Source organism: Crotalus tigris, unplaced genomic scaffold (genome assembly GCF_016545835.1).
Source record: "Crotalus tigris isolate CLP2741 ecotype Arizona unplaced genomic scaffold, ASM1654583v1 scf7180000018525.42219311030:4301911, whole genome shotgun sequence".
In the NCBI taxonomy this organism is placed as follows: Eukaryota; Metazoa; Chordata; class Lepidosauria; order Squamata; family Viperidae; genus Crotalus; species Crotalus tigris.
In genome coordinates, this window is record NW_024097057.1 from 1327208 (window position 1) to 1352500 (window position 25293).

The window sequence follows — 25293 nt, forward strand, 5'->3', positions numbered from 1 at the left end:
ATCAGATAAATCTATATATCAACCAGTAAGTCGGGTTTGTGACATCAGCATACAAGATTGGGTTGGAACAAGCTTGCCAAGATGTAGATTAGGATCACCTAAGGAGTAATAATAATAATAATAATAATAATAATAATAATAATAATAATAATAATAATAATAACTGGTGGGATCATAAAATAGAGAAAGTCATAGAAAATGATAAAATTAAACTGCTCTGGGACTTCAGAATTCAAACAGACAAGCACCTGCAACATAACACCCCAGACTTAACAATTGTCGATAAGAAAGACAAAAAAGTCTGGATAGTGGACGTGGCAGTGCCTGGAGATAGCAGAATAGAAGAGAAAGAACTGGAGAAGATAACAAAATACAAAGACCTACAAATAGAAATAGAAAGACTGTGGCAAAAGCAAGCAAGGGTAGTACCAATAGTCATAGGCTCCTTGGGTGCAATCCCAAAACAACTGGAGCACCACTTGAACACCATTGGCATTGACAAATTCGCTATTAGTCAATTGCAAAAGGCGGCCTTATTAGGAACTGCTTCCATCCTGCGACGATATCTGTAATACCATCAAACATCCACATCTGCCTATCCCAGGTCCTGGGTAAGGACTCGATAGGTAGACAAAATGCCAAATCCAGTCTGAACATCTGGCTGACTGTGCGATGAATGATAATAATAATAATAATAATAATATGGGATTGAAATCTGCTGGGCAATTTTGAAGAATATTTCTTCCTTCCTCAAATAGACTTTGTCTATTCTAAAGATGCTTCAATTTATTTTATTTTATATTTTATTGTATTTTATTATTTCATTTCATTCTTTATTTTTATTCACACTCTTGCCTTTGTGAGCTTGATGGTTGGATATGTGGAAGTACTGTAACTGCTGTTTCCAATCACACACCTTTGCATCACCCCCGTGTTGTCCACAACCGTCCTCTAAGTCTACTCTTGTGTCATTTTGATAGCTTCCTTCTTCCTTTTTTACTGAATTGCAAAAAAAAAACAAAAACCCAGACACATGATACATACCCACAAACTATAGCAGTTGCTTTTGAAAAACTTATAAGCAAGGTATGAAGACAATATTCTTTTTTGGAAAACTGATATTCTAGCCCTTGTGAAGGCTTCATTTGTCCCTCCTGGCAAAATGTTCTCTCTGTTTTCTCGAATAACCCAACTTGGACCCTTTTAAAGCCATCTAAGAAACAAACTGAGAATATCACAGGTAACCAAGAAAACAAACAAAGGAATCCTAGGACAAATTAAACTAGAGTTCTCACTTATGGCCAGGCTCACAATATTATATTTTGGGGACCATATTATGATGCAAAGATGCGGCCCCTTTGAGAAGTCCGTGAAAGTAAGAAGGAAAAAGAAGAAGACAACCAGCAGCAAGGTGGAGAGACTTCATTTCAGATGATGGGTACCCTATTCGGAGACCTGAAGGGCAAGGTTCAGGACACATTATCCTGGAGAAGAACTATTTATGTGATTACAATGTCATCTTGATGGCCCATAAACAATCAAGAAATGAACTGGATACCCTGGTTTCTCTTCAGATTGAATAAATCAGGGGTGTCCAACCTTGGCAAATTTAAGACTTATGGACTTCAGCTCCCAGGATTCCCCCGCCAGCCATGCTAGCTGGGGAGTTGAAGTCCACAAGTCATAAAGTTGTCCAAGTTGGATTCTCCTGGGATAAATCTTAAAATGTCCATTATACCATCATCCTCAACTAATATGTTTATGTGTCATGCTAAGGAACTGGAATGGAACTGGAGCTGAAGACAATGCAACAGAGAGTCCCTTAGTTTTCTGATCCTTGTTGCTTAGGTACCACGAACCTGACCATCCATGAAGACAATAGTGGTACATCCTCCATCTAGGAAAACTTCAAAGATTTACGAGGAACAAACAAATGTTTCTTTCCCCTTTCAGGAAAAGAAACTCCCCAACTGTGACACTAGGCCTGACGCACAGCTCATAGTTGGAGGAAGTAGAAATAAGTCAATAAGAACACGAAACAAAATATTCTGAGTAAAAATGAATATCCCATGTTCAGTGGCCAGTTTGTTTTTGTTCCGTTGATGTCTCTGGCCGAACTGGCTTTGGTTTTTTTTAATGAGTCAGAAATGACTAAAACCAATGAGACAGGATGAGTCTACACACTGTAGAATCACAACAACCACTCCAGTTCAGAGGGAGAGTATCAAGATCACATGAAGTGGTAGTACCACTCTCTACTGCACTGGTAAGACCACACTTCCAATTATGGTCACAATGATACAAAAAAGATGCTGAGACTCTATAAAGAATGCAGAGAAGAGCAGAGAAAACCCATCACAATTAGCCTGCCTTCTATTGACAGCCTGTATATTGCACAGGCCAGAAAGAGGGCTGAGAAAATATCTATGGACCCCTCACAGTCAGGTACCAGATTCCACGTACATGAAGCTAGATTCCCCAAGCTAGGCTTGTTGAACCATAACTCTATAATCCCTGAAGGTTATATTATGGATGTAGTCAGGCCAAGACAGCTGCTCAGGAAGATTTCTGTGTTGACCAATGTAACACAAACTTCTCTTTGTGGAGTTCTTGGTGCTCTCCAAGCTTGGCTGTAGCCCCTCCCTCAGAGAGCACCAAAGTTCAGCCCTGAGTATATATATTCTCCGCTTTTTACTGACTCTACTCTTTCTCTCTGAACTTAGATGTCTTCTTATCACCAGAAAGAGGGGGTTCTGCGGTTGCTACACACTCCAAGGCCAGGACAACATGATGCCACTTTCCTTATTTGCACAGATTAACAACTATTGTTAAACTCTGACTCCTTCTTGCTGACATGGGCTCACCCTTATCTGGGTCAAATCCTTTCAGCTGGCAGCTAGAAGGATCATGCAGTTACCCATCCTCCCAAAAATCTGTGCCTGAAGAGAAGAGTGGAAATGAGAGAATATGCTGGGCCTAAATTACCTGTTGTCCTAGTTTTCCTTACACATCAACACAGCCAGTGAATTGGTGAAGGCCTCGTTTGTGGTACTTTAAGGCTCTAATCACTCCCGGATTTTGCTTTCAGAAGAGAGAGAGAGAGAGAGAGAGAGAGAGAGAGAGAGAGAGAGAGAGAGAGAGAGAGAGAGAGAGAGAGAGAGAGAGAGAGAGAGAGAGAGAGAGAGAGAGAGTGAGAGAGAGAGAGAGAGAGAGAGAGAGAGAGAGAGAGAGAGAGGCAGCAGAAGTTCATAGAATTATAGGGCTGGGAGGGACCTTGGAGGTCTTCTAGTCCAGTCCCCTGCTCAAGCAGGAGAGTTACTCTATACCATTCCAGACAGATGGCTGTCCAGTCTCTTCTTGAAAACCTTCAGTGATGGAATTCTCAGAACTTCTGAAGGCAAACCATTCCACTGATTAATTGAAAATCACCCAGCCAGCTTTTGTGGCTCAGACAGGACTAAAACTCACTGTGTCCTAGTGATTTGCTCAAATCACCCAGCTGGCTTTGATGGCTAAGGCGGCACTAGAACTCACCGTCTCCTGGTGATTGGCCCAAAGTCAGACAAGGACTCGGGTTTGATAGGAACCAATTGTACAATAACAATTGTGTTTCTTTCAACACTCAGGCTCTCCAAACAAAGCAATCTTCCTAACACTATTTTACAACCTGATCTGGAGGAGACCAAGATGTTTTGGAGACATTATCCAAAACATTATCTTAGGGAGCTGACCAGAAGCCACCAGTTATATGGAGAAGAAAGATTAGCAGATGCATCGGTTGCATTGAGCAAGAGACCCTGAGTTCCTATTTAAATTAAAATGGCAGTGCAAAAGTTGATTGAGTAAAAGAGCCGAGCTCCTCCTAATTTGCCTAATTATTCCTGTCAACAGAATTTCATTTTGCTTCCTCAACTGGAAATTTCCTAACGTCTTACTATAGAAGATGAGAGTACTACAGATGCCCATGACATTATCTATTAATGAGAAATCAGAAGTGTCACGTCTTTACTATTAAATATAAGAAAATTACCAAGCTAGTCTAGATTCCTGGATTTCTAGGAAGTTTCATGTTGAAATGTTGACCCTGCTTTTTCCAGAGTGACTAAGGCTGATTAGATTCTGATGACCAGCTGGATGTAAATATCCTTCTCTGCTTCTGCTGTTTGTCACTTTTCACACAATATGTTTTAAGCACACTTTGTTAAGCCAAACAAAGAGAGGTGGAGGTGAAGCTAAACCATAAATCATCATTTATAAACCCAAAGAAATTGATGGAATGAGGGTAACTATATTGGGCAAATGCAATCACAGGCCCTTTTTGACTTGTACCAAACCAGCATGCAAGTATGTCCGCCATCTTTGAGTCATCCTTAACTTGTTTAGTTCTTCCATTTTAAAATAGTGCTTTCCTCCATATTCCAACCACATCCAACAGTAAGACTCAGATATCAGGGCTGCGAAATCCAGATGCAAAGACTAGCAAATAATTAGTGGCTTTTTATCTCTTTGCTACAATCTAGGGGCTCTTTGTATTTCAGCAATTGAGTTATGCCATCCTCAAGATATGGATGTTCTGTTAGCTTTGTCCCCTGTTATCTTGGAAGAAAGCAGAGTGACTGGAAACAAAGACTAGGGGAAAGCATAGGTCAGGCCAGAATAATTTTCTGCTGATTTAAGAATGGGTGGGTAGCAGTTCAACTCAGCAGAATGAAGAAAAGCCTTAGGGCAGCCACCTTATTTTTCTTTTCCTTAGCTGTGCTTTTAAAGCAATGTATAATTCAAGGATGGGTGGAGACCACCATGCCCTTGACAAAAGAAAAGGGCTAAATCCAACTGTCTGGAAGACAGGACCGTATTTGAGATGCTTCCCAGTTGCTACAAGTAGAAATAGAACAATTTGGCACCTGTGAATCACCTGGAGCCACCCCATTACAACATTGGGTGGACCCAAAAAACAGCCCAAGCATCTTTTTTGTGCAAACTTGTTCGAAGGATGGGAAATTGTGCAAGAGACAAGGATCATTTTAGATATTTCTACAGCACATTTACTCAGGGCCCGTGAAGGCAGCTGAATGTACTCACAAATTTAGGAGGAGTACATCAGATATCAGGGTATCTCCTTTTGCAAATCCTTCAAATGTATTGGATTACAACTCCTATCGTCCTTTATTAGGCTGGCTGATAGACTTTGGCTACCTTGATCCTACACATTGGAAATGATGACTGCTTGTAGGTCAATGGAGATCCTCAATCATCCAGGTTTATGAAGTCCTTTCATTCCCCACCAATCTGTTAGAACTGAAGTAGGTCCTTGGATGAGAACTGAAATGTTTTCAAAGGAAAGAAAACCAAGAAAGTCCAGTTGCCTTTTGGAATGACTGACTGTCATTCATCCTAACTTGAGGATACTAGTCTGGAAAAAAAAAACTTGTCTCTTGAACAGTTATGTTGTGTCCATTTAAACTTGGCGTTAAATCTGTCTTTCAGTGAGTTAACCACATGGCAACCAATTTGTTTAATTGAAATGGAGTTGTGTCGTGTGGCTTCTGCAGCATAGTTGAGCCCTGAGTCCAACCACAAACTTAGAACTCTTCCTCAACTCAAAGGAGTGAATGAACCATTTGATGGATTTATCAGGAAGTCTTCCTTTAGTGCTTAATGACAGTCACAGGGGAAGAAGGATCTTGCAATGTTGCATGCAGTTTAAAATGCATTCTTTTAGACCCTGAGCAAGAATTTCAAAATTCAGAGACTAACTGAAAACGTCCAACATAGGCAGCAAATTTTCAAGATCAGTAGGGTGGAGAGGGGAGAAAGAGAGAGGAGGAGGAAAAACAAAATAACAGACACTTCCAATTTTTAATGGCAATCAGGTTTTGAAGATTTACATGGACAATATCTTTAAAACAATATGGATGAAAGCAGAGCAATATGTACAGGTAGCCCTTGGCTTAAAATCATTTGTTTAATGACCGTTAAAAATTACAGTGCACTGAGAAAAGTAACTTATAACCAGTCCTCACATCCCAACAGTTATGTGTTCAAAATTCTGGCAACCAGCGTGTGTTTACGACTGTTGCAGCATTCTGTGGGTCTTGTGATAACCATTTGTGACTTTTCCAGCCCTTTCCCAACAAGCATAGTCAATAGCTACTATTATTATATTTGTTTTGGGAGCAGTGAAGTACTTCTGAGTTGAAAGGATTGAACAGTGATATCAGGGGCACACCCAGTTGGGAGATCTTTTCATGACCCCCATTAAAAGTTGCCCACCAAAGTGGTATCCAGATGTGGCCATAAATTGAGGACTACCTGTATAGAGTTTTACTTATTTATTACAAAAATACATACTGTATCCTGATGCTTTCAATTGACTACTAGTCCAGAGAAGGCTAGATATTAGAGAATAGAAAGCTGGAGGGGTGTGTGAATACCAATCTCCCCCCCACACACACACCACCACCACCAAAATAACAATCCAATTTGAGACCAGTTTGATGAAGGTTCAATGTTTGAAGGTTCAATGTTTGAACCAGTTTGAATGGTTCTAATTATTGGTATTGCGGTTCTGAATTTTAGCCGAGCTGTTTTTGCTTTCCAGATCTTGGGGGGAAAAATTCGTACACTAGCTGAATCCTTTTTTTGTTTTTTTATTTCTGAGACTACCTTTAAAGCAAGTCACGTGGTGCAGAGTTTTTAATTTTGGGGGGGCTGATTCCTCTGCCTCTTTCCTGCAGTGAAACTCAAGCTGAGCTTGCATCAAGCAAGAGCTTTGGACCCAGCCGACCACCAAGCTCGTTTGCAGCTACGATTTTACGGGAAACGATTACATTACACAACCGAAGCAGCTGTTGAAAAGCGCTACAAAAAACCTTTTCCCTCGTTACTTTTGATACGCATGGGCTGTCAGACTCCTGAATGGGAAATAACTCCATGTAATGATAGACTTGCGGGGCTGCCGCGTCGTGCGATAAGATCACGTGGTGTAATAAGAGTGTGTGTTTGTTGTCACTGTGAGTTGTGTGGGGGGAGGTGCAGGAAGGGAGGCTTAGCCAATCTCATTGTACACTTATTGTACTTTGACAATAAAGGTTGATTTGATTTGATTTTTAAACTCTGGAGCAAAGCATCTGAAAATGTTCAGAGCTCTTATCCATTCTCTCGCAAGCAGGGTCACCATCCTGAGCATCTTTGAATTCTTACGGCTTTAGAGAGGGTGTGTGTGTGTGAAAGAGTACCAAATCGGGACACAACAAGTTAACAAACCAGCATGTGACCGCATGAAAACAAGGCTTGCAAAACAGTTCAAACAGGTGTTTTTCAATCTTGAGCTATTTTAAAGAAGGGTGGACTCCAACTCCCATCATTCCCTAGCCAACGCTGAATTAAACTAACGTGGACTTTAAAAAAATGCACTAAGGACGCTTACAAAAACAAAGCAAAATAAAAGCAGGAATCCTAAACGCCTCCACTCCCAGCCTAATGGCATCGACTCGATCGGCGATCGATTGTAACACTGAAGGCGACAGAGACCCAAGTTTCGCCCTCCTCCCTGCGGGGGGGGGGGTGGCGGCTTTCATCGATGTATCCGCTCTCAACTCGCCAAACTTGGATGGCTTCCAGAAAGAGGTGCGGCGCGCGAGAGAGGCTCCTCCGGAACGCCTCCTTTTCCTCCTGATTGGCTGCGTGGAAGCCGGCGAGCAATGGATTGGTCGGAGGCTCTCCTTTTAGGAGCGACCCGCCTTCTAGTGGCGCGCTCCGCCTCATTTCGGCTCGGGAGAGCGAGGCGGGCGGAGCTGCGCGGCTTCTCTTCCTTTACTGCTGCGCTCGCCGGCGGGGCGAGCCCTAAGGCGATGGGGTCCCTGTTCGCCGCCTCGCGGCTCCTTCCGGCCACCCGTCTGGCCCTCCTGGCGCTGCTCCTGCTTTGCTCCCAGCCGCCTGCCGCGGCTCCGGGACCCCCCCGGGGCAGGACTCGCGCCCCGGGGCCCCCCGTCGTGCTGGGTAAGGGGCGGGAGTGCCCGCTGTCGTAGCCCCGCTCCCCGAAGCCCTCGAGAAGCTTCAGGAGCCCCCCCCCAAAAAACCCACGCTTCTCTGCTCATCCCGATTGAGGGTCGTTCTTTTTTTTTTTTTTTTGCAAGCCTCTGGGTGGGCTTGCAGGTCGTGGGATGGGCGAATGCGTGTCGGGAGGACCTGGTGTAAATGGGCCTGATTGGGGCCGGCTTGCAAAGTGGGCTCCTGACGTGACACGCACACGCACACTGCGCCCAGGGCAAGCCCCCACGTGTGCCTGGTTCAAACTGGACCACCTTGACTCGGGGCAAAAGCTGCACGCGTTGGAAGAGAGTCGTGGGGAAAAGCTCTCTGATCGCGGCGGCTCTTGCAAATTTCGGGGCTCGTTGGGGGAAGGGGCGGGCATAGCTGTGGCTTGCCTCGAAATAGGCTGGGTGCGCGAGGTATCTGGGTTTCGTCTCTGGTTTTCTCTTGCCTACTGACTGACCTGGGGCCGGTTTGCATAATTTGGGGTTGTGGAGTAATGAAAGGATGATGGGCTTTTGGGGAGTGATGGTTTCAGCCTAAAGGAAGAGAGAACCGAAACCTTTTCAAAAGGAAATTCTGTGGTTAATGCCATTAAAGAGTACACGTGTTTTTAAATGTGGTTAAGTTTAATCTTCTGCAGGTTTTTTGGTGGTTCCTGGCTTGAACTTTTTTTTTGGGGGGGGGTGTATGAGAGAGGGGAAGGGAGAGGAAAGAAAAAAGAAAGAGGGAGGAAAGAAAGAAAGAAAGAAAGAAAGAAAGAAAGAAAGAAGGGGGATGGAGAGGAAAAAAGGGAGAGGGAGGAGGAGAGGAAAGAAAGAAAAAGAGAGGGAGGAAGGAGGGAGGGGGAGGAAAGAAAGGGAGAGAGAGGGAGGGAGAAGAGAAAGAAAGAGGGAGGAAAGAGAAAATAGATGCCTTTTCTCCAGCAATTCTTCCTTATTGTTTTGTCTTCATGGGAAAAAAATGCTTTGACATTTAATCTGAGACTGAAAATGATGAAAATAAGATTATATCTATCCTGTGATAGGCAGATGTTCGGGATAGGACTCTTAATTCAGTAACTAAGCATTCTGTTATGAGTAAGATTATTTTTTTAAAATAAATAAATAACTGACTTCTGTAAGAATCCACATAACGTTTACAAATAAGATTTACAGGGCAGTGTTAGTTTCTTATCTCTAGAATTTGGGGGTAGAAAATACTTCGTAGATGAGTCTCCAGAGAAGGGATTAGTGCAAGGATCTTCAAACTTGGCCCGTTTATGACTTGTGGACTTTGGCTGAGGAATTCTGGGAGTTGAAGTCCACAAGTCATAAAAGGACCAAGTTTGAAGACCCCTGGATTAGTGTATGCAAATATGTTCTGAGTGCAAGTCTAGAACAGAATCTGGAGTTTGGTCCAAAGCTTAAGTAAGCACAGAAAACAATCCTTTGAGTATTTTCAAGTCATTTTATTGTTATTTAAATTAAAGGCTTTACAGGTAGTCCTCGGCTTACAACAAGTTCATTTAGTGACCGTTCAAACTTGCAACAACCCTGAAAAAAGTGACCTGTGACCGTTTTTCACACTTAGGACCCTTGCATGGTCATGTGATCAAAATTCAGACGCTTGACAACTGGTTCGTATTTATGACGGCAGCGTCCTGGGGTCACGTGATCTCCTTTTTGTGACCTTTTGAGAAGCAAAGTCCCTGGGGAAGCCAGATTCACATATCAAGGGTGTCATTGATTTAACAACCGCAGTGATTCGTCCCGCAACTGTGGCGAGAAAGGTCGTAACACGGGACAAAATCCACTTAGCAAATGTCTCACTTAGCGACATAAATTTCGGGCCCCATTGTGGTTGTAAATCGAGGACTTACCTGTGTTTTTAAGGGGAGGAGAGGCATCCTGGAAACTCTGCCTGCTTTCCTTCATTAGGAAGTCCACTGGTGGCAACGGCAATTGAGACCCAAAATTTGTCACACTGCAAAGAGGTCACAAAGCATCACCTGACTGCATTACTGACAGTCTCCATTGACGTTAAGCGAGGACCTGACCCTTTCTTGTGATGTTCTGCCGGCTTCCAACCAAGTCAGTGGAGAAGCCATCTGGAAGTTGCAAGACATAACGAGTGAGTGGCTCAGGGTTGTGTGTGCGCATGCTGCAACGTGGATGCAGGTGGGGGCATAGGTAGGTGCCATGGGGGAGGGTGTTGTGGCACGGTGTGAATGTGGCTGGGCATGTAGGAGGAAGCTTCTCAAGAGACAAGCCTCCCCATTATTTTTGCTTTGTTTATCCTTGTTTATGGGATAAACCTGTATTTTCTTTTACTCTGATAACCACTTCCTGGTTGTCTTGTTCTGCTTGCTTAAAGTTGGCAAGGGTCTGAATTTTGATCACATGATCCTGGGGATGCTACAAAGGTGGTAAGTGTGAAAAATGGTCCTAAGTCACTTTTTTCAGCACCATTGTAACTGAACGGTGACTAAATGAACTGTTGTAAGTCAAGGACTATTACTGGGGATGAGGATCAGAGAAGGGAGCATGAATTAATTGTCAAGCACATCATTTTAGGTTGCTTTAATGTCATTGTATTCCCACATGCATGTTACTCAGCTACCACCTACTTCTGAAGCACAGGTACTTCTAGTTTGGGGACTATATTTTCCTATTACCGATAGTTAGATTTTTTTTTCTCTTGTTGATACATTTTTTTCTGAATGTCACCTGATTGTCACTGACTTCTAATAATAATCTACTGAGTAACTGTGTGGTGATCCACGTAGCTCTGTGAACTCTTCTTGGTTGGCTGTGCAAAGTAATGTTCCAGAATTCTTGGAAGAACTGACTTGTTGCGTAATAAGTAAACCTCATTCAAGTGTTCCAGTGGAGAATGCGTTTAAAGAGAGGGGAAAGGCAAAAACCAATTCTAAACTTTGCAAAGGTATCCAAAAGCTTAAATTTTTAATCAGCTTCAGATAATAGCTGTCTAAAATTTCCAATTATCTGCCTCATGTTTCTAATTGGCTAAACCACACTGGAGATTTTCCAGCCTTTCTGAAAATAGTTTTCATTAGTTATTCTCTCCAGTTATAAAACGGCTTGCCCGAATATCTGTAAATAAAATGCCTGAAACTCTTTAGAGATAATTCACAACTACTTGGCTTTTGTTTGCTCCCGGAATAATATTCTTAGTACATGCAAATGGGGATTTGTCTGTTTATTTTATTTTATTTTTAAAATTTATAAGCTGCCCCACTCCCGAAGGACTCTGGGCGGCTAACAATAAAAAACACATAAAACATAACAAAACAATAATACAAAAACAATCATCCAGGGGTAAGGTTTTATAAACCCCAGGCCTGCCTGTCTGTTCTGTACAGGTAGCCCTTGACTTACAACCATTTGCTTAGCAACCCTTCAAAGTTACAACAGCATTGGAAAACGTGGCTTACAACTAGTCCCCACATTTATGACCGTTGCAGCAACCCCACAGTCACATGATCAGAATTTGGGCGCTTGGCAGCTTGCAAATATTTACAATAATTGCCAGTTGCCGACAAGCAAAATCAACGAGGGGGGGAACCGGATGCATTTAACAACTCATAACTCACAACAACTGCAGTAATTTCTTTAACGGCCCCGACAAGAAAAGGTTGCAAAATTGGATGTGATTTACTTAACAACTGCCACAGAAATTCTGGTCCCAATTATGTTGATAAGTCAAGAACTGTCTGTAGTACTAAGTAGGCTGTTTGGTCAAATGAACAATTGCAAATCATTTGTTTTCCTGCTTTCATTAGAGGACACATCTTGGTAAGGAAAATTGGCATGCAAAAAAAAAAAAATGACCCGTAGATTATCAGTAGTTAATGATAATCCACTGGTTTGGGTTATTTTATTGATTTGTATCTTGATTTGTATCTCTTACAAGTAACTCAGGGTGGCAGACATAGGAAGAAGTAGCTTCTGGTTTTCTTTGCAACAGTTATAAATACAAATGCAAAATTGCCTCTTACTGAAAGGTTACAAAACAACCTCTCTTTTTTTGGTACATTTTGTCTATTTGTTTTTTTTATATTGTTGCAAACTTTGCTACATTATATTGTTTCAAAATAAGGATGTTTATACTCCTTGAAAATAGGATTACAACATCCAAGTCTTTTTTTTTCTGTTTCCATGTACGATTATTTCTGCTTTATTAATAAGGTATGATTACAGCAGTGGTTCTCAACCTTTCTAATGCTGCGACCCCATAATATAGTTCCCCATGTTGTGGTGACCCCCAACCACTTATACATTACCGGGTGCCAGGAGCGTGGCCAAAGAAAAGGGGAAAAAATGGCGGACAGCCTTGTTTGGCGACCCCCGTGAAATGGTCGTTCGACCACAAATGGGGTCCCGACCCACGGGTTGAGAACCACTGGATTAGAGTAAATCTGAATTCACCTGAGCAAATCAGGTGCTAGATATTACTGCAGGTGAAAACCTATTCAGGGGAAGCAGCCTTGTGATTTGTACCTACTGACAGAGACAGTTTTAAACACAACTACATAGTACCTGCAATATGATTACCGTACAGGTAGAACTTGACTTACAATCACTCATTTAGTGACCATTTGAAGTCGCAATAGCACTGAAAAAAGGGATTTACGGCCAACTTTACTCAGGACCGTTGCAGCATCCCCAGAGTCATGTGATCAGAATTTGGGCTCTTGTCAACTTGGCATATATTCAGTATGATTCCAGTCTCCTGGGGTCATGTGATCGTTTCCCCTCCCCCCTCCATTGTCATTGCTTGTCGGGAGCCTGCCTGGAAGATCATACATAAATGGTGATTACGTGACCTAGTCATGCCACACAAGATTTTCCTATGAGTTGCTTTTTTTGGGTGGTGGTGACATTTGTGTGTGTGTGTGGGTCTATGAAAACCTTTGAGCCCAATAAAATCCACAGACATGCTTAGGAGATCAACAATGGAGATTATTGCTGGGCAGGTTTTTTGCCTGTAAGTCATCTAAGCTAAGATTCTAAATCAGTGGTTCTCAACCTTTTTAATGCCGCAACCCCCAACTGGTCATAAGTTGAGGACTACTCAACTGGTCGTAAATCGAGGACTACTCAACTGGTGCAGCACCGTTTGCAGAATGGGACTTTTGGCGGGCTCAGCAGGGCAGAGACAGCCTGGACAATTCCTATTGGCTTTTGAAAGCCAATAGAATTAGACTCTATTCAAGAGAGTCTATTCTATTGGCTTTCAAAAGCCAATAGAATAAAAGGGAGTAGCACAGCTAAGGAAAAGGGGGAAAAAATGGCGGACTGCGTTGTTTGGCGACCCCCGTGAAATGGTCGTTCGACCCCAAATGGGGTCCTGACTCACAGGTTGAGAACCACTGTGCTAAATCTCGCTGGGGAATTCTGGGAGTTGAAGTCTAGGCTTCTTAAAGTGGTTAAGGTTGAGAAATGTTGTAGTCCTCAGCTTATGACCACAATTGAGCCCCAAACTTTTGTGGCTAATTGCCTCACTTTATGAGCTTTCCTCCACCATTGTTAAATCACTGCAATTGTTAAGTGAATATCACGGTTGTTATGGGACTTAACAACCTTTCCCATTAATTTTGCTTGACCCCGGGACACCGCAACTGCCTTAAATGTGAATCAATTGCCAAGTGTCTAAATTTTGATCACATGACCATGGGGATTCTGCAACAGTTGTAAGTCTGGAAAATGGTCAATAGGTCCCTTTTTATCAGTGCTGTTGTAGCTTTGAACCGTTCACTAAATGAACTGCTGTAAGTCAGAACTAGCTGTAATTGCTGGGAATCCACCTCACTGATTTGCTTTCTGAGAAGCGTGCTCAATAACTTTCAGCAATTCTGCGGTGCCCACTGAGAGCGAAAAAGAGCTTCATGTTTGGTAGGAAAATAAAATGCATTCCCAAGCATCTGAGATCATCTTTTGAGAGAAGAAGGCTTGCATAAATTTACAGAATTTCATGTCAGTCTCCCTGTCTTGTATAATTACAGTGCCAGGAGATTTGGGAAACCAGCTAGAAGCCAAGTTGGACAAACCATCTGTGGTGCACTATCTCTGCTCTAAGAAGACAGACAGTTATTTTACATTGTGGCTGAATTTAGAATTGTTGCTTCCAGTTATCATTGACTGCTGGATAGATAATATCAGGTGGGTTGCACTGTTGTTTGTATAATTCAGTCAGATACGGGGATGTGGGGAGGGAGGAGGGGCAAAAGACTGGCTAGAAATTAAGAATAATCACGAATGAAGAGAAAAATGCTCTGTAAAAGCTGAGTGGATTTATTTGTGGAATTTGTAGGCTGCCCTGACTTATTTGCCGTGGGGTGAGTTTATACCAGGGATCTTCAAATGTGGCCCTTTTATGACTTGTGGACTTCATCTCCCAGAATTCCACAGCCAGGGACCTGTGCCTGGCTGAGGAATTCTGGGAGTTGAAGTCCACAAGTCATAAAAGGGCCAAGTTTGAAGACCCCTGGTTTATACCGAATACACCAATATTCTAGTACTGATGATGTTTACCTAGTTTGGTGGTGAATCATCTGCAAGAAAACAATCAAACTCAAAGACCCCACACAGCAATATTGAAATATTATAACCTAGTTAAATCATCCAGAGTCTAGAAAAAGCAGTCATTGACCAGAAAACCATACCAAGGCTTCTATTAAGCACAATAAATTCAGGGCCTGGGGATGGAGAAGGCCATACTACAGGATCCATCATCCCCAATTCAGAGCCTGGAGATAGATCCCAATTTTAGGGCTTGTTTAAATAGGGCCAGGACGAGTGGGGTCCCTTATGGATCTGCTGGGAGAATGGGACCCCAAAAGGCAGGCACTACAACAGAGAAGGCTTAAGGTTTAAATTTTGTGACATTACACGGATAAACAATTTATCTTGTCAGTGGTCAAGTCATTTTGAGTTTGACCAGTTATCCATCTTGCACTGTGGTTTTTAAGCATCTGGTTGGTCTTTCTTCTTTGCATGTTAGCTGTGAGTTAATGATCAACTTGCTTGTCACATGAATGTGTAGTACTTCAAAAGAACAAACAATATATATGATGCAGTCTTCCCCCCCCCCCAACTGGAAAGTAGAAGCAAGTTAATAAATCTCTTGTTGACAAGGCATTTGTGCATTTATTGGTCAAAATGACCAAGTACAGCCATTAGTTACATCAATTGCAGGAGAAAGAGACAAAATGGTGAGATTTCAGGAGATAGGTCATCGGTGCTTCTATTGACCGAGATTATAAAGGAGTGGAGAACATGACTGGCTAAGAAAAAAACGACCTGGCAATTAAGTTTAATCTAGTTAGTTTGCTTAAATACAATAGTGGCCAAAATTGTGGAAACCTTTTTGGGAAAAGTGTATTTCTGAAGTTCGATGGCTAATAACACCACTTTTTTTTTGGAGTAGTACCATAAAATTATATATCAATGGAAAGATAATTTAATCAAGAATGTAATGCAACAAAGTTTGTTCAATTATCCATACTGTATTCTATGAAAAGTTATAGCCAAATAACCAGAAAAAGGAAGCACAACTTGCTTAGGTTGATATCAGGTAGCTTTCCTTCATCTGATTGCAGCCAATGAGCATGAGTGTTTAGAGAGCCAATCAGGTGTCATCTTGTTTTGGCAATGAGCCAATCAGATCACAGTAGGATTCAGTGATTGATGTCCTGTATTGAAGCTGAGAGGAGGACATTGGTCAATGTGTTATGTGATTGCTATCAAGTTGGTTGTTGGTTTTGTTTTTTTTTTGTTTTTTTGTTCTTTAGTGAGCTTGCAAAACGTAATAAAATTAAAGTCATGGTGCAAAGAGTTGACTGATTGCCCAGACAGAAAGCAATGTAAAATAGTATTATTAAGTGAACAAGGCTACAGTTACAAAGAAATTAGAAGAAAAATGAATGGAAACTTAACCAAAGGTAGCATTTCTGCTGTACACTTTCCCCAAAAGGTTCCCACTATTTTGGCCATGACTGTGGATGTGTTGGAATAATAATTCCTAGAATTCTTATCTCTAGAGCCTGTTGACTATGGTGATTACAAATTCTGAGAGCTGTAGCCCAGTGTTTTTGATTGGGAATGATGAATTCACAGTTTACTTCTCAGGATCCTTTTGTAACAATTAAATTTGACTTTTAGGGCTTGCAATGTTAAGTGGATACATTTCTTAGGCTATATTAAGTCTTCTAGAGGGACTCCGCTAAACTACTCTATCCGAAGGTGACTGACAATGTCCCAACTCTTAAGTGGAACGTATCAAAAGGCAGGTTATGTTTATGGCACATTCCGCTTACCAATAAATTATTAAAGGAAGCCAATCACTCCCTAGACTTATTTTTGCCCTACAATGGTATATGCTCTGATATTGAAAACTGATCATTGAAGAAATGAGTTCAGAAAATTCCATTTGAAAAGTGTACATTTTGTTTATCTGATAGCTACGAGATATAAGTATTAAATAGAATATGGTTAATTTCAAACTATTGACTTTCAGCTCAGCACAAAACTGAAATTGACAACATTACAACATTATGAGTTGGCTACGTTCTTTTCAACAAAGTTCAGTACATTCTGAGTTAGACTCAAATAAGCACCTTGTTCCCTTGTTTATAACTCAGAGGCAGAACTGTAGGTCCACAAGGTCCATGCTGACTGCTACCAGCTAATAAGCTTCCAGAAAGATTGGCACAGAGGATGAAAATAGGCACATATACACCATCAGATAGGATTCTGTTCCTGTTTGAATTAATGCTGATTTTTCTCTCCAGGCTAGTGTACAATCGGACTAGTGGCTGTACTGCTCCCCCAGATGGGGTTAATATCAAAGTCCCTGGATTTGGGAAGACCTTTGCCTTGGAGTTCCTTGATCCTAGTAAAAGAAGTGTTGGTAGGTAATCTGTTTTCATCAGGATATGAGGCAGTATGAAGTAGCCGAAGCCTGAATAGCCCTTTCTCAGAGCACAATTTTGTCCACTGTTAGCTTTTCTTCTGGTGACTGATCAGTAAGAGGAGGAACAAAAGAGCACATCTGTAGGTCTGATCGTGTATGCCAAAGGTCTACAGAACTCTGTTACCTTCCCACCAAAGTGGTACCTGTTTATCTACTTGCAGTTGTATGCTTTTGAATTGCTAAGTGTGCAGGAGTTGGAGCAAGGAACAGGAGCTCACACCATCATGTGATGCTTGGGTCTCAAACCTGGGCTGCTGACTTTCCAGCTGACAAGCCCAGCACCTTAACCACTGAGCCATCGTGCCCACCTCCCCACCTCAACCCCAACCCCCCCCACTTCAGCAACTAAGGAAACATTAAACCTATAGATAAGGCCACCTGACGTGTGCAGAAGTTGAATTTTTTTTTAAAAAAGAATATTTTTTAAAATTAAAAATAAGAATGAATTTTCAAAGTTCACTTTGTCAATTTAAATTAACAATAATAAAAAGAAAAGCTTCAAAGTGAGGAGGAATGTGCTTCTACACATAATAGCTCATTAAGTCAATGCCCCCCCTTGAAAAGCAACGTATGAGAATTGGGGCTGGAGAAGAATCTCTGGTTTAAGCTCACTCTGTGCAAAGGGAAGATTGTTAATTGAACTGTGGCTGACTCCCAGATTCTCTCTCTGTCTACAGGCACGTACTTCTACACGCTGGTGCAAAAACTAGTAGACCTGGGCTATGAGCGAGATGAAAGTATTAGAGGCGCTCCTTATGATTGGCGAAAAGCACCAAGTATGACTTACATTATTATAAGGGTTTTATTGTTTTTCCCCCGATACTGTGTTTTTATTGTTTGTATGCCAGCTAAGAGTCACTGTGAGTGAGTAGGAGGCTGTATGAATTTTATAAATAAATAATAACAGTTTAAAAGTGCAAAAACCAATTAAAATGGAATAAAAAGTTAAAAAGTACAATTAAAAACCAAGATGATGGGCAGCTTGGTACTTGGTTGAGAAATGTCTTATTTCCCCCCCAAAAATGGTCACATGTTAGCAGGGAGAGTAGTACGCAGCCTGGGCAGATAGGAGGACCTAGATTCGGAACATTGTTAATACTTATAACTCTCCTTTTTTGATGTGGTTGTGTCTCCCTTGGCAGACATTTGCTCAATGAATAAATCCCAATCTTTTGGCTTTAAATTTTCAAATGCATCAACGGGGAGATGTGTAAGATATAAGATGTGATTACAAGATTACAAGGATTATAATTACAAGATGATTAGGGGACTGGAGGCTAAAACATATGGAGAACAGTTGCAGGAATTGGGTATGTCTAATGAAAAGAAGGACTAGAAGTGACATGATAGCAGTGTTTGAGGGGCTGCCACAAAGAGGAGGGGGTCAACCTATTCTCCAAAGCGCCTGAAGGCAAGAGAAGAAACAACGGATGGAAACTAATCAAGGAGAGAACCAACCTAGAACTAAGGACAAATTTCCTGATGGTGAGAATGATTAACCAGTGGAGTGCCTTGTCTCCAGAAACTTTGGGTGCTCCATCACCATAGATTTTCAAGAAGAGATAGGACAGCCTTTTATCCGAAATGGTATTATGGGGAAGAGGTTGGGCTAGAAGACCCCCAAGGCCCCTTTCAACTCTTGTTCTGCTATTACACAGTGACAAGGTGTCCCCAGGTTATACTCCCCAAAATCATAGTAGTGTAACTAAAGTTCCATCTCTCTTTATTTAATATGTGGTGTACCTAAACACTTTGAACACTGTAAATCAGATTTTCCCACTTTCTAAGAAATTTTGCTTTTGACCAAATTGCTTATGCAATTTGTCTCTCTAAAACAGTGGTTCTCAACCTGTGGGTCAGGACCCCATTTGGGGTCAAATGACCATTTCACAGGGGTCACCAAACCACACTGTCCGCCATTTTTTTCCCTTTTCCCTAGCTGTCCTACTCCCTCTTATTGGTGGCCACACCCACTTGGGGGTCACCACAACATGGGGAACTGTATTATGGGGTCACAGCATTAGAAAGGTTGAGAACCACTGCTCTAAAACCAACCACAGCCCATTGTTGAAGATGTCTCTTTGGCATGTGATCTGATGCTATTTTTTGCTAGTTGTGTTCTTCGACATTTGGCAGGCTCTGCAGCTGCATTTTGAGCTTTTCATTTTGTTGCCTCGTCTGCCAGGTTTTATTTTCAACCACTAAAGAGCTAAAAAAAATTTTTTTAAAAAAACCAACAACTTCCCTTCCCCAGTGTGTGTGTGTGTGTGTGTGTGTGTGTGTGTGTGTGTGTGTGTGTAAAACCTTCCTTTCATCCTTGAGAAACCTTGCTTCCTTTTCGTATCTTTGCAAAACAGGATCGTGAGGGTTAGATTTCTTAAGAAGTTTGATATGCTGCATGGAAGCTTTCCAACTTTTCCAGAAAGAGGAGGTGAATATCCTTGTTAATGTACAGTAGCCAAAAACATCAAACAGGACTAGAATACCAACCTTTTTTAACCCAAGCGCAGAATACATTTATCTTGCTACAAGAGTTTTTACTTGGAATTATGAACTTCAGGCCGAAACTTTTAGAAAACTGAGTACGCTGGTAAAAAAATCTCTTATCAGTTTTTTTTTTGCTGTACATTGTTACAGTTTTAAACAAGCACAGTGGAATAATAGAAATAATGAAAAGAATGTGCAGTGCTGTTAATAAAAAAAAATTATAATTCCTGCTTTAAAATATCACCCAACAAGCAAGGACAAAGGAATTTTTAAATACAAAACTAAATAAATCACCTACAAGGTATACAAATATGGTTCTTTTTAAAATAGACATTCACACTGAGCTCAGACTGTTGGGCTTTAAGGCTAAGGTTAAGGGCGGTCGTGTAAAGAATAAAAACTTTGCAGTTCTAAAAAAGAGGGCATTAATTTTAAAATTTAATTTTTATTAGAAATGTCAGGTTTCACTTCTGTGATTGTGACTCACTGAAGGAGTGTCAGAAAAATAAGCAAACTCTGAAGTTTTACCCAGACTTTATCCTTATTCTACGATTATATCAGAAGATGAAATGCAAGTATATTGCATTTTGTTGAAATCAAGATTAGCTTTAGGGCTTCCCTGAAATGTAGGTGCTAGTGTGCATATCCTTCATAAAGTCATTGTGTAAATACATATTTTCTGGGTGTGTTACAGTTATTATATCAATTGCAGTTGCAACATCTCACTCTCAGATCATGGGATCAACCGTAGAAATATTTTTGTTCTTTAGAAAAGTGTGAGAAAGTAGCAAAGGATTCCTTCATTTAGGACAGGGGTCTTCAAACTTGGCCCTTTTATGACTTGTGGACTTCAACTCATGCCTGGCTGAGGAATTCTGGGAGTTGAAGTCCACAAGTCATAAAAGGGCCAAGTTTGAAGACCCCTGATTTAGGACAACCTTGGCAACTTTAAGAACTGTGGACTTCAACTCCCAGAATTCCCCACTCAACATGCTCTCAGAATTCCGCATGCTGATTAGAGAATTCTGGGAGTTGAAGTCCACCAGATTTAAAGTTGCCAAGATTGGACACCCCTGACCTAAACTTTAACACATTTCTTAGAACAGTAAGCTGGCTGTGGAATTCTGGGAGTTGAAGTCCACATGCCTTAAAATTGTCAAGGTTGAGAAACACTGTCTTAGAATGATAATTAAATGGGATATCTTGAATCGCAGGTAAAGACATTTCCCAAATTAAAAGGAATTACTTCGTTGGCAAATAACCAGTACAGAACTTGAGCACAATCCCTGGAAGTGTTTGTGATTGACTGATTGGTTGGTTGGTTGATTGATTGATTGATTGATTGATTGATTGATTAAACCACTCACCTTTCTTACATTTCCTTGGGCAAACCTTGTTTGTTCATGTATAAAGCCACCCTGAAAACAAAGCACGATTATATTAAAAATTCTTGCATTCTTTCCCTAGCAGGCTATTCCCTTGTGCAGTAGCCAATTCGAAAGTTGATAACCGGTTGATAGGTCAACAAAGGCTCTTAAATTAAATGAAGGTAACGACTTCCTTCTTCCCATTGGATAACCTCTGTGTCTTAATCCTTGTAGACGAGAATGGAGATTATTTTGAGGCTCTCCGGAAGCTGATTGAGATCATCTATGAAGAGTATGGCGAACCGGTGGTCTTAATTGCCCACAGCATGGGGAACATGTATTCTCTGTACTTCCTCAGCCATCAGCCCCAGGAATGGAAAGACAAATACATCAGGGATTTTGTCTCCTTGGGGGCTCCCTGGGGTGGAGTAGCTAAAGCTTTCCGGGTGCTGGCATCAGGTAGGTGGGGCTGTGGGGGCTGTGGGGCATAGTTTGATCCTCGGAGGGGGAGGATGTGGGGAATAATTCAGTTTGGTCTAGTGGTGAGGGCATCAGACATCGGGAGGCTGACCAAAATGCTGTGAGTTTTTAGGGATGGATTTTGTAATGGTGAAAAGTCACTGACAATTAAATGTCCAGGTGGTGCTTAGAAATTGGGAAATGTAGGTAAGAGAGTGTAAGGGGTCTTTGGTGCTCTCTGAGCTTGTTTGTTTTGCAGACATTTCATTACTGAACTAGGTGACACCATCAGTGGTAGAACAGGGGGTGGGGTTTCTTCTCATTTTATATATTAGTGGCTTGCCCTAATGCACAGGTCGGCAACCTGCGGCTCCGGAGCCACATGCGGCTCTTTGAGCCTTCCCCTGTGGCTCCCAGCCTCCTCTGCCTTTGCAGAGAGAGACAGAGAGAGGCAATTGCACTTCCCTGCTTCTCTCTCTCTCTCTCTCTCTCTCTCTCTCTCTCTCTCTCTCTCTCTCTCTCTCTCTCTCTCTGTGTGTGTGTGTGTGTGTGTGTGTGTGTCTATGTGTAAAAGAGAGTGCACTCACAGTGTTCTCCGAGGAGCTGAAAAGCTTACTGGGCAGAGCTCCTCCCTTTGCTACGTCTCTGCAGGAAGCAGGAAGGGCAGGAGAGAGCTAGCTAGCCCAGCTAGGCTGACTCAGGAATTCTGGGAGTTGAAGTCCACGAGTCATAAAAGAGATGAGGTTGCCCACCCCTGAGCTTATTGGGCAAGAGCTTGAAGCTTCCCAGGTGAGCAGCAGATAGGAGGGGGGGGAGAAAGAGAGAGAAAGAGAGAAAGAGAGGGGGGGGAAGAGAGAGAGAGGAAAGAGAGAGAAAGAGAGTGGGGGAAGAGGAGTGGCAGACTAAGGGCAGACAGAGAGGGAGGGAGAGAGGGAGAGACAGAGAGAGAGAGACCCTTTTGACATCTAAAATGAAGATAACACTGCATATATCCTTTTTTTACCTGTGTGTGTATGTAATTTTATTCTCTTAAAGCATTCTCTTGGTGATCATTATTTTAATAGTATGGATATTCCCAAGAGTCATATTTTTACTTTTATTTTTAATGTGTATATGTGTGTGTGTGTGTGTATGTATGTGTGTGTGTGTGTGTGTATGTATGTATGTATGTATGTATACACACACACACACACACACACACACACACACACACACACCTATAATAAAGGTAAAAAAAGGATATATACAGTGTTATCTTCATTTTAGATATCAAAAGGGTTTTGCGGCTCCCAGTGTTTTGTTTTTGGTGGGAAACGGGTTCAAGTGGCTCTTTGGGTGTTTTGGGTTGCCTACACCTGACCTAACCCTAACCCTAAGTGGAATTTTCCTCCAATGGAATTTTCCCATGTATTTTCCCAGGAAACATAGATAAGGCAGCCTAGAAAAGTCAGTGCCCTCCTAACCATACCCAAGCACTCCGAATTTGTTGGCAATGTCCATTTTGCTCCATGAATTCATGTTGACCTAACCCTAACCCTAAGTGGAATTTTCCTCCAATGGGATTTTCCCATGTATTTTCCCAGGAAACATAGATAGGGTACGCTAGAAAAGTCAGTGCCCTCCTAACCATACCCAAACACTCCGAATTTGTTGGAGATGTCCATTTTGCTCCATAAATTCATGTTGACCTAACCCTAACCCTAAGTGGCATTTTCCTCCAATGGGATTTTCCCATGTATTTTACCAGGAAATATAAATAGGGTATGCTAGAAAGGTCAGTGCCCTCCTAACCATACCCAAGCACTCCGAATTTGTTGGCAATGTCCATTTTGCTCCATGAATTCATGTTGACCTAACCCTAACCCTAAGTGGAATTTTCCTCCAATGGGATGTTCCCATGTATTTTCCCAGGAAACATAAATAGGCTACGCTAGAAAGGTCAGTGCCCTCCTAACCATACCCAAGCACTCCGAATTTGTTGGCAATGTCCATTTTGTTCTATGAGTCGATTAGGACCTAACCCTAAGTGGAATTCTCCTCCAATGGGATTTTCCCATGTATTTTCCCAGGAAACATAGATAGGGCAGCCTAGAAAAGTCAGTGCCCTCCTAACCATACCCAAACACTCCGAATTTGTTGGAGATGTCCATTTTGCTCTATGAGTCCATGGTGACCTAACCCTAACCCTAAGTGGAATTTTCCTCCAATGGGATTTTCCCATGTATTTTCCCAGGAAACATAGATAGGGTACGCTAGAAAAGTAAGTGCCCTCCTAACCATACCCAAGCACTCCGAATTTGTTGGCAATGTCCATTTTACTCTATGAATTCATGGTGACCTAACCCTAACCCTAAGTGGAATTTTCCTCCAATGGGATTTTCCCATGTATTTTCCCAGGAAATATAGATAGGGTACGCTAGAAAGGTCAGTGCCCTCCTAACCATACCCAAGCACCCCGAATTTGTTGGCAATGTCCATTTTGCTCCATGAATTCATGGTGACCTAACCCTAACCCTAAGTGGAATTTTCCTCCAAAGGGATTTTCCCATGTATTTTCCCAGGAAACATAGATAGGGCAGCCTAGAAAAGTCAGTGCCCTCCTAACCATACCCAAACACTCCGAATTTGTTGGAGATGTCCATTTTGCTCTATGAGTCCATGGTGACCTAACCCTAACCCTAAGTGGAATTTTCCTCCAATGGGATTTTCCCATGTATTTTCCCAGGAAACATAAATAGGGCAGCCTAGAAAAGTCAGTGCCCTCCTAACCATACCCAAGCACTCCGAATTTGTTGGCAATGTCCATTTTGCTCCATGAATTCATGTTGACCTAACCCTAACCCTAAGTGGAATTTTCCTCCAATGGGATTTTCCCATGTACTTTCCCAGGAAACATAGATAGGGCAGCCTAGAAAAGTCAGTGCCCTCCTAACCATACCCACGCACTCCAAATTTGTTGGCAATGTCCATTTTACTCTATGAATTCATGGTGACCTAACCCTAAGTGGAATTTTCCTCCAATGGAATTTTCCCATGTATTTTCCCAGGAAATATAGATAGGGTACGCTAGAAAGGTCAGTGCCCTCCTAACCATACCCAAGCACCCCGAATTTGTTGGCAATGTCCATTTTGCTCCATGAATTCATGGTGACCTAACCCTAACCCTAAGTGGAATTTTCCTCCAATGGGATTTTCCCATGTATTTTCCCAGGAAACATAGATAGGGTACGCTAGAAAAGTAAGTGCCCTCCTAACCATACCCAAGCACTCTGAATTTGTTGGCAGTGTCCATTTTGCTCCATGAATTCATGTTGACTTAACCCTAACCCTAAGTGGAATTTTCCTCCAATGGGATTTTCCCATGTATTTTCCCAGGAAACATAGATAGGGTACGCTAGAAAAGTCAGTGCCCTCCTAACCATACCCAAGCACTCCGAATTTGTTGGAGATGTCCATTTTACTCTATGAGTCCATGGTGACCTAACCCTAACCCTAAGTGGAATTTTCCTCCAATGGGATTTTCCCATGTATTTCCCAGGAAACATAGATAGGGCAGCCTAGAAAAGTCAGTGCCCTCCTAACCATACCCAAACACTCCGAATTTGTTGGAGATGTCCATTTTGCTCTATGAGTCCATGGTGACCTAACCCTAACCCTAAGTGGAATTTTCCTCCAATGGGATTTTCCCATGTATTTTCCCAGGAAACATAGATAGGGCAGCCTAGAAAAGTCAGTGCCCTCCTAACCATACCCAAGCACTCCGAATTTGTTGGCAATGTCCATTTTGCTCCATGATTCATGTTGACCTAAACCCTAACCCTAAGTGGAATTTTCCTCCAATGGGATTTTCCCATGTATTTTCCCAGGAAACATAGATAGGGCAGCCTAGAAAAGTCAGTGCCCTCCTAACCATACCCAAGCACTCCGAATTTGTTGGCAATGTCCATTTTACTCTATGAATTCATGGTGA

General features: G+C 42.0%; 1 protein-coding gene across 2 annotated transcripts in view; it reads left to right on the forward strand.

Moving 5' to 3' along the window:
• Positions 1-7747: 7747 nt before the first annotated feature.
• PLA2G15 (phospholipase A2 group XV) overlaps positions 7748-25293 on the forward strand; it is a 21490-nt gene continuing 3944 nt past the window's right edge. Inside the window, exons 1-6 of one of the 2 annotated variants that reach the window (XM_039353510.1) lie at positions 7748-8001; positions 9954-10146; positions 14042-14198; positions 16829-16947; positions 17688-17786; positions 21099-21323. In XM_039353510.1, coding sequence (XP_039209444.1) covers position 10146; positions 14042-14198; positions 16829-16947; positions 17688-17786; positions 21099-21323 — 601 coding nt within the window. In that variant the 5' untranslated portion in view covers positions 7748-8001; positions 9954-10145. The remainder of the gene's footprint in view (positions 8002-9953; positions 10147-14041; positions 14199-16828; positions 16948-17687; positions 17787-21098; positions 21324-25293) is intronic. The other variant, XM_039353509.1, reaches the window with a different exon arrangement.